The sequence below is a fragment of the Gekko japonicus genome, unplaced genomic scaffold (genome assembly GCF_001447785.1).
Source record: "Gekko japonicus isolate JY-2015 unplaced genomic scaffold, Gekko_japonicus_V1.1 scaffold1603, whole genome shotgun sequence".
Lineage (NCBI taxonomy): Eukaryota > Metazoa > Chordata > Lepidosauria > Squamata > Gekkonidae > Gekko > Gekko japonicus.
In genome coordinates, this window is record NW_015176021.1 from 128,469 (window position 1) to 138,612 (window position 10,144).

General features: G+C 51.4%; 1 protein-coding gene across 1 annotated transcript in view; it reads right to left on the reverse strand.

The window, feature by feature from the left end:
• LOC107123342 (EH domain-containing protein 4) overlaps positions 1 to 497 on the reverse strand; it is a 51,908-nt gene extending 51,411 nt beyond the window's left edge. Inside the window, exon 1 of the mRNA XM_015426583.1 lies at positions 201 to 497. Within this exon, the coding sequence (XP_015282069.1) occupies positions 201 to 436 (236 nt within the window). The 5' untranslated portion in view covers positions 437 to 497. The remainder of the gene's footprint in view (positions 1 to 200) is intronic.
• Between the last annotated feature and the right edge of the window lie 9,647 nt (positions 498 to 10,144).

Consider the following 10,144-nt stretch of genomic DNA (forward strand, 5'->3'; position numbering starts at 1 on the left):
CCCCCCCCCCCCCCCGCCACAGGCGCCTTGCACCAGAGGGGTGTGCCTGTGCCCAGTGCAGGGCTAATGCAAAGCAGGGGAGAAGCGGTGCGTAAAGCCGAAGCGCGACCCGTTTTGGAGCCGGGCGCGCCATTTCCTGGCGAAGGCGAGAGCGGCGCTTCCGCCGGCCGGCCGGGGAGGGGGCCGGGGGGCCGCGTTACCTGATGAAGGTGGTCTTGCCGGTGCTGTACTGGCCGACGAGGAGCACCATGGGCTTGTTCTCGAAGTCGGCGCCCTCGAGGGCGGGCGAGTGGAACTCGTGGAAGCGGTAGTGCTCCTCCAAGGGCAGCAGCTTCTTGGCGTAGAGCTCCTTCAGGCCGCCCGTCACCGTCTGCACCACGTCCTCCGCCTCGCCGTTCCGCGGGCGCCCGCCCTGCACCCCGAGCCAGCTGAACATCGCCGGGGCTGGTGGGTCGGGGCCGGGGCACGCCGCTCCCGCCGCTCCGCTCTGCTCGGGATGGAAGGCCAAGCCGGCAGATGACGGGCCTCGCCCTTCCTGCCTGCATCACTCGGTCCCGGCGACGACGCCCCCGGGGGCGGAGGCTCCGAGCGCCCTGCTGGGTTCTCTTGCTTCTCTCTCTGTAACGGAGGGACTGGAAGGAAGGGCGGGACGGCCCCTTGGAGAGGAGGGGAGACACTTGAAGGCCCCTTAGTGGGGACAGGATTGTCCTTTGGAAACAATGGGAAACACTTGAAGGCTCATTGGAAATAATGGGAGCTAGGAATGCCAATTGACTTTCATGGGCTTCATTGAAATACATTACAGTACAAGTAGAGTTGCAAAGAAAATGCGGAATGAATTTTCCATTAGGGCCCTTGGGCCCAAATAGACTGTTCTGTGCCTGAGAAGAGAGGCCCCAGAGTGGAATGACAACCCCAGGGGGTAGCAGAAACATTCTGGGACTGGAATGACAGGCATCAGAGTGGAATGACAACCCCAGGGGGTAGCAGAAGCGTCCTGGGACTGGAATGACAGGCACCGGGGTAGAATGACAACCCCCCCCAGGGGGTAGCAGGAGTGTTCTGTGATTAGAATGAGAGACCACGGAGTGGAATGACAACCCCAGGGGGTAGCAGAAGCACTCTGGGACTGGAATGACAGGCCGCAGAGTGGAATGACAACCCCAGGGGGTAGCAGAAGCACTCTGGGACTGGAATGAGAGGCACCAGAGGGGAATGACAGCCCCCAGGGGGTAGCAGGAGTGTTCTGGGACTGGAATGACAGGCCCCAGAGTGGAATGACAGCACCTGGGGGTAGCAGGAGTATTCTGGGACTGGAATGATAGGCACCAGAGTGGAATGACAGCCCCCAGGGGGGTGGGGGGTGGCAGGAGTGTTCTGGGACTGGAATGATAGGCACCAGAGTGGAATGACAGCACCTGGGGGTAGCAGAAGTATTCTGGGACTGGAATGATAGGCACCAGAGTGGAATGACAGCCCCAGGGGGTAGCAGGAGTATTCTGGGACTCGAATGACAGGCACCAGAGTGGAATGACAGCCCCCAGGGGGTAGCAGGAGTGTTCTGTGACTAGAATGAGAGATCATGGAGTGGAATGACAGCCCCCAGGGGGTAGCAGGAGAGTTCTGGGACTCGAATGAGATCACGGAGTGGAATGAAAGCTCCTGGGGGTGGCAGGAGTGTTCTTGGACTGGAATGAGAGGCCCCAGAGTGAAATGACAACACCTGAGGGTAGCAGAAGTGTTCTGGGACTGGAATGAGAGGCACCAGAGTGGAATGACAGCCCCCAGGGGGTAGCAGGAGTGTTCTGTGATTAGAATGAGAGACCAGGGAGTGGAATGACAACCCCAGGGGGTAGCAGGAGTATTCTGGGACTGGAATGAGAGGCACCAGAGTGGAATGACAGCTCCCAGGGGGTAGCAGGAGTATTCTGGGACTGGAATGAGAGGCAACAGAGTGGAATGACAGCCCCCAGGGTTGTACTGCAATGTATTTCAGTGGAGCCCCATGGTTACATATAGATTAGATTACTGCAATGTACTGTACATGGGGCTGTCCCTGATGTTTCTGTCTGATCGCGCCCTTTAAATCTGCCTGGCATTCACACCTATGGCAGGGATAATTGTGCGTGTGATCGCACCCTTGGTGTAGAATGCTGCAGCCGGGAGGCTGAATGATGAGTTATAGGGACCATATCACTCCACTGTTGGCCTGTCTACATTGGCTCCCAATCTGTTTCTAGGCACAACTCAAGCTTTAAAGCCCTATGTCCAGGGCTGTTTTTGGGCAGGAATGGACAGGAATGGAGTTCCGGCTGGCTCCTGAGTTGGCCACACCCAGCAGGAACTCATTAGCATAATAGGCCACACCCAACATCAGAGACTCATTAGGACTGGCTACGTTTGGGGTGTGTGGCCTAATATGCAAAGGAGTTCCTGCTACAAAACAAGGTAAACAGAATAAGAAGCAAAAGGTGGGTGTGGCTGGATGACCACACTTCTGGTAACATGGGGGTGCGGCATAATGTGGTAATGAGCTGTGCTGTCAGGAGTGTGGCCTAATATGCTAATGAGTTCCTGCTTCTGGGTGTGGCCTATTATGCTAATGAGTTCCTGATGGACTTTTTCTACAAAAAAGCCCTGGGAAAAGCCAATGCGGAATCTGCCAAAGGGAGGCATCCCATTAAAAGAGAGAACAGCCATACACACTTAGGCGCTTTCACACATACTAAATAGCCAGGGGTCATTTCATAGAAAAAGAGGCGCTCATTAGTATAACTCATTTGCATAACTCATTTGCATATGCCACACCCCCTGACCTCACCGGAAGTGTGTCAGAAGGCAACACCCACCGCTCAGGCTCCACTGGACTATTTTGGATTGCTAGCTATTGTGGGGGGGGGGTGCAGATCTGTCCTCGCAGAGGAGGGAGAGCTTGTACCTGAATAAAACCTGGTCTTAAAGGTGCCACTGGACGGTTTTGAAATGCTAGCTATGTGGGGGGGGAACGCGCAGATCTGCCCTCACAGAGGAGGGAGAGCTTGTACCTGAAGTCGGGATGGGGGGAGGCTCTGCAACCTACCTGGCTGCTTCTTGCTCCTCGTGGCCCGACTGAGGGCTGCTGGGAGCAGGGGGTGGGGCTTGTTGCGTGTGCCCGTCCCCTGGGCTCCTTACTGCCGGAGCTCCGCTCCTCTGTGCTCCCACAGGAAATGACCCCTGTAAATAACACACTTTCAATCCACTTTGCTGCTGGGTTTTACTGTGTGAAATGGCAAAACCCACTTGCGAACGGTGGCTGAAGTGGATTGAAATGGCATTATTTAGCATGGGTGAAAGCGCCCATAGAGGGATGCATTCTCTCGGCCCCACCCGCCTTGTAGGATTGTTGTGGGAACAAAATGAAGGGGTGAGAGCCAGATATACCTCCCTGAACATCTTGGAGGAGGACAGATAATGACAGGAAATGCACAGAGACTCCTGGGCTTGGAATCAGTTTGGTGTAGTGGTTAAAAGTGACGGACTCTAATCTGGAGAACCGAGTTTGATTCCTCACTCCTCCAGTGCAGCTGCTGGGTGACCTTGGGTCAGTCACCATTCTCTCAGAACTCGCTCAGGCCCCTCGACCTCACAGAGTGTCTGTAGTGGGGAGACGAAGGGAAGGCAATTGTAAGCTGCTCTGAGACTCCGAGTGAAGGGCAGAGTATAAATCCAATCTCTTCTTCTTCTTTAGAAGTTTCAGCTATGGAGAAAATGGTGATTTTGCAATTGTTCCTTTGAAACTCTGCCTTCGAAGCGACGCCGATTCATCTCATTCCTAGCCAAGCCTTTGCTGAAAGACCTCTGCGCAGCACATATACAGCTCATGCCAGGTTAGCTTTACAACAGTCCTGTAAGGCGGGTTACAATGAGAAGTATTAAACTTTGTGAGATTTCTGGCTGAGGGGGGGTCTACAGAAACCCCAACCCGTCTGATAGACGCGGATCAACCAAACCGGCTCTCCTGAGCTAGCACAGAGACAGCTTTCTCTTTCCTAAATGGCCCGGTGATTTATGTCATAATTAAATCCCCAGCAATGTAGTAATTCATTATTGACTCCAGAAAACAGGATGTCAGCACTGATACAACTGAGTTATTGCCCTATGATTTATGATAACAAAGTTCTCCCCTCCAAGATTGGGGAAACACATTTAGTGGAGAGATTATGGGAAGGGGGGGAAGGAGTCTTGATTAAAATGTCTCAGAGGGAGTGGGGGAAGAAATCAGCCCGAGAGCCACGGAAGGCTCTAAATCACCACCAGAAGTTCCCTCGGCCTAGCGGAAGGAATCCCAGCGAGGAGTATTGAATTCCCCTAATCCTGTTTTTTCTTTCTCGCAGGTAAGGACATCAGTTACCTAACCCGGAGTCTTGAGAACCCAATCAGAACGGCCCTAGCAGACCAGCCTGAAGTCTGTCTTGTCTTGCGGTTCTTGTCAGGGCCAATCTACACATCTTGGGGCGCATCCAGAATTTTTGGATGAAATGAGGAGCATCTGGGGTTTTAGGTGGCCCGTTCTCCCCACAGGCAACGATGCCTCATGAAGAAGGAGAAGAAGAGACTGGATTTATACCCCGCCCTTCACTTCCCAAAGGAGTCTCAGAGCGGCTTACAAACTCCTTTCCCTTCCCCTCCCCACAACAGACACCCCTGTGAGGTAGGTGGGGCTGAGAGAGCTCTGATAGAAACTGCTCTTTTTCAAGAACAGCTGCGCAAGAACTGTGGCTTGTCCAAGGTCATCCAGCAGCTGCAAGTGGAGGAGGTGGGGAATCAAACCCGGTTCTCCCAGATAAGACTCCACACTCCTGACCAGTACACCAAACTAGATGGCCCTTGGGCCATCATCTAGCAACTTTAGTTCTTGACTATGATTTACAAATTCTTCTTGCAATCTGGTTGGGGAGGTTGAGGGGACAAAGAAGTTGGATAACGGCAGGTTGTCATTGGCAACAGTATGCAAAACCATTACTTTCTGAAGAAGAAGAAGAGATTGGATTTATACCCTGCCCTTCACTACCCAGAGGTGTCACAGAGCGCCTTACAAACTCCTTTCCCTTCCCCTCCCCACAATAGACACCCTGTGAGGTAGAAGAAGAAGAAGGATTGGATTTATACCCCACCCTGCACTACCCAAAGGTGTCTCAGAGCGGCTTACAAATTCCCTTCCCTTCCCCTCCCCACAACAGACACCGTGTGAGGTAGGTGGGGCTGAGAGAGCTCTGACAGAAACTGCTCTTTTTCAAGGACATCTCTTGTCAGAACTACGGCTTGCCCAAGGTCATCCAGAAGAAGAGGAGATTGGACTTACACCCTGCCCTTCACTACCCAAAGGAGTCTCAGAGCGGCTCACAAACTCCTTTCCCTTCCCCTCCCCACAACAGACACCCTGTGAGGTAGGTGGGGCTGAGAGAGCTCTGACAGAAACGGCTCTTTTTCAAGAACAGCTCTTATCAGAACTACCGCTTGCCCAAGGTCATCCAGCCAGGTGCAGGTGGAGGAGTGGGGAATCAAACCCGGTTCTTCCAGATTAGAGTCTGCCCACTTAAACAGGACACCAAACTGGCAGAGGAGAGAGCAGTTTTATAGTACCCTGCCATGAAGATAAAATCCCAGAGCCTCAGTTTCAGCCCTAAGAATACTTGAGGGTCATCACATTGGGGATCTCTGTCCTAGAGGTTTCTCTGACGTCCCAGCTTCCTCTGGGGCCATCTTCCATTTCCTGCTCAGAACAGCACCCGAAAGGAGTAGCACATGACTCTTTTTGTGCTTCTCTCAGTTGTATGTTATTCTATCTATTTAAAATGTTTTAAGCCTTGCCTGGGTACCTGACAGCCAAAGTAGAGGTAAAGGGTTCCCTTGCTCGAAAGCCAGTCGAGTCCGACTCTAGGGTTGCGGTGCTCATCTCCATTTCCAAGCCGAAGAGCCAGCGCTGTCCGAAGACGTTTCCGTGGTCATGTGGCCGGCATGACTAAACACCAAGGTGCACGGAACGCTGTGACCTTCCCACTGAAGTGGTACCTATTTATCTACTTGCAATTTCTTGCTTTCGAACTGCTAGGTTGGCAGGAGCTGGAACTAGAGACTGGGTATTTGAATGTGGTTTTGAGCTGCACCTTTTCCTCCCAGTTGAGAAAATGTGGAGCAAATGCCAGGGGCAGAATCGCTTGGTAAAATCCAGTTGCGAAGTGCACTGAAAGTGGATTAGCGTGAGTGAAAGTGCTCAGATCCAATTGGTGGTGGATCTTGGAATATAAGGTTTCTTATGTCTTATTCGGGAGCTGCGGTGGCTCAAGGGGTTAAGACGCTGAACTGCAGGCTGTGGAAGGTCAGTAGTTCAGCAGTTCGAGACCTGAGTGTGCCGCATGATGGAGTGAGCTCCCATCCCTAGTTCCAGCTCCTGCCAACCTAGCAGTTCGAAAGCAAGAAATTGCAAGTAGATAAATAGGGACCACTTTGGTGGGAAGGTAACAGCATTCCGTGCGCCTTGGTGTTTAGTCATGCCAGCCACATGACTACGGAAACGTCTTCGGACAGCGCTGGCTCTTCAGCTTTGAAACAGAGATGAGCACCGCAACCCTAGAGTCGGATTCGACTAGCTTTTGAGCAAGGGAAACTTTACCTTTACCTTTATGTCTTATTCAGTAATTACACAACTATAATTTATTTTTTTAGGTCAGATAGCTTAATTACCCAGTGATCTGGTACGTTGTTATGTGTTTTATTTTGTTCTACATATGGTATGTATATTTATTTATTTATAACATTTTTTTACTTCGCCCTCCCCGCAAGCGGGCTCAGGGCGGCTTACAAGAGGGCACAAGCCCATACATAAAAACAAGATAAAACAATAAAACCATTAAATAGCAACTAAAACAAGAATAAAGTGCTCCATGGAAACAAGATGGTCTCCAAATAATTTCATGATGGTATCAGTCATTTCATTGGGGGTGATATTGTCCTGTAGATGGTCCAAGGCCAATCCACGCAATATTACGGCAGATCTTCCGAGGGTCGCCCCAACCCCGTTGTTGCCAACACCATTGGTTGTGGTGGTAGTGGCGGCCCCTATATGAAAGCCAGGCGGAAGAGCTCCGTCTTGCAGGCCCTGCGGAACTGCATTATTCTACTCTATTTGAATACATTGTATGTATGGTGTTTGTTAGTTCTCAATAAAATGTTAATTGGGGAAGTGCTCAGATCTTCTAATCCCCCCCCCTCCGGAGACTATTCTTCCCACAAAGGAATGGCCACAGAATAAGTTCTGTTAGCTTTGCTGGGACCTGCGGGGCTTAAATAAAGAGCCACACAACTCTCCAGACTCAAGCTCCTTTGAGACCAACAAGATTTTTGGGATGTAAAGCTTTCGAAGAGTGCAGGCTCCCTTCATCGGATACAAGTAGGGATGGAGATCCCAGAGTCCTTATATCCCAGTCAGCAGGTGGGAGGGGTGTGGCAAAGGAAGGAGTCCGGATGGAATGGAATCAGATGGATTAGAGCGGGGGGGGGGGCTGCTTGGGGTGGAAATTTAGCATCGGACTCCCTTTCCATTCTATGAAGATCGTTTCAGAGGATAGCTGAACAGTCCGATGCAAGACCAGTAGCCAGGGGTCATTTCGTAGAAAAAGAGGTGCAGGAGCTCATTAACATAACTCATTATCATAACTTATTTGCATATGCCACACCCCCTGACATCACCGGAAGTGTGTCAGAAGGCAACACCCACTGCTCAGGCTCCACTGGACTCTTTTGGATTGGGGGGGGGGAACGTGCAGATCTGTCCTCACAGAGGAGGGAGAGCTTGTACCTGAATAAAACTTGGTCTTAAAGGTGCCACTGGACTGTTTTGGACTGGGGGGCCGGGGGGGGAGCTCTGCAACTTACCTGGCTGCTTCTTGCTCTGACTGAGGGCTGCTGGGAGCAGGGGTTGGGGGCTTGTTGCATGTGCCCGCCCCCTGGACTCTTTACTGCCGGAGCTTCGCTTCTGTGCGCTCCTGCAGGAAATGACCCCTGCCAGTAGCACCTTAAAGACGAACAAGATCTTTGGGTCTGGGTGGTCAGTCATGTTGGTCTGAAGCAGCAGAACAAATCTGGAGTCCAGCGGCACCTTTAAGACCAACCGAGTTTGATCCTGGGTTTAAGCTTTCGTGTGCACACACACTTCTTCAGATACAGTGAAATGGAAGTTACCAGTCCATACATATAGGTAGAGGGTGAGCAGCAGATCAGCATACAGCACAAGGAAGATGTTTAACAGGTTCAAGGACCAAACAGGAATAACAAGCTTGGTTTATATTTTTACATGTACATCTGCCCATCAGTCTCCAACTCTGATATTTTTATTTCCTTCACGGTGCCCCCCCCCCCCCATTTTAACAGCAACGACAACACAACAAACAAAGCTTGTTATTCCTGTTTGGTCCTTGAATCTGTTAAACATCTAATTTGCTGCTCAACCTCTACCCATACGTATGGACTGGTAATTTCCATTTCATTGTATCTGAAGAAGTGTGCGTGCACACAAAAGCTCACATTTTGAATAAAACTTGGTTGGTCTTAAAGATGCCGCTGGACTCAAAGATTTTTGGGATATAAGCTTTCGAGAGCCAATGCTCCCTTTGTCAGATACAAGGGAGTACGAATCATGAAGCCAGCTGAGTGGCTTTGGGCCAGTCTCGGTTCTCTCCGAACTCTCTCAGCCCCACCTACCTCACAAGGTGCCTGTTGTGGGGAGAGGAAGGGAAAGGCGATTGTTGTTGGAAGGGAAGGCGCTGTCCCCTGTCTCAGACCTCCAGAAGCAAGTGGCAAGAGAGACTAGATAGGTAGATAGGCACACTGACCTTTCCTTCCTGTGTTTACTCTTCTGTCGCTGTCCCCCCTGGAATGCAGACTGTGTTCTCAGGGACAATTTCCCCTTCCTTCCGTTCGCGCTCTCAGACGAAGCTCTCCCTTCTTCCTGCACACACCAAGAGGGATGCCATGCGGTCCTCTCTTGGCACCATGAGGCAGATGGCCCTCTCATCATCTGCTTCCATCCTTAGCTAGTAAGTTAGTACTCTGTCCTGTCCCTACTCTTTCCTACCCAAAAGTGTACTTCTCAAATAAACTTGCAATGTGGCTCTGTGTAGCTTTGTAAGCTGGATGACCTGGTAAAGTGTTTGTAGCTTTGGTGTCGTGGTTAAGTGTGTGGACTCTAATCTGGGAGAACCGGGTTCGATTCCCCACTCCTCCACTTGTGCTGCTGGGTGACCTTGGGCAAGCCATAGTTCTGTCAGAGCTGTCCTTGAAAAAGAGCAGTTTCTGTCAGAGCTCTCTCAGCCCCACATGCCTCACAGGGTGTCTGTTGTGGGGAGGGGAAGGGAAAGGAGTTTGTAAGCTGCTCTGAGACTCAAGTGAAGGGCGGATATAAATCCAATCTCCTCCCTCCTCCTCCTTTATTTAAAGAAGAAGAGATTGGATTTATACCCTGCCCTTCACTACCCAAAGGTGTCTCAGAGCAGCTGACAAACTCCTTTCCCTTCCCTTCCCCACAACAGACACCCTGTGAGGTAGGTGGGGCAGAGAGAGCTCCCTCGAGGACTGCTCTTGAGAGAACAGCTCTGAGAGAACTTGTGACTGATCCAAGGTCACCCCAGCAGCTGCATGTGGAGGAGCGGGGAATCAAACCCATTTCTCCCAGATTAGAGTCCGTGCTCCTAACCACTGCACCAAACTGGCTCTCTGCTAACCAGCGGGAACCGGACTAATGACACCAGTTAACTGCTGTAAGCCGCTTTGAGACTCCTTAAAGCAGAGAAAAGTGGGGTATAAAAACTTTCCCTGTGTCTTCTTCCTCTTCTACTGCAGACCAACACGGCTATCTGCTGAAACGCCTCTCCAGGAGGCTGTGTACATCCATGCATATAACGCAGCATCATGCTTCAGGAGGAGCCGCTGAGGACAGTTTACCCCAGTTCCCCCCACCCCAAGCCTGGAGTTCAACGTGAGCTCCTCCAGACACCTTCCATGTAAACACTGTTTTGCGGGAGAGATGGAAAAGGTTTTTCCAGGGGAGTGTTCTGTCTCGAACAGCAGCCAGCTGGATGCCTCCGGGAAGCCTCTGAGCAAGACACGT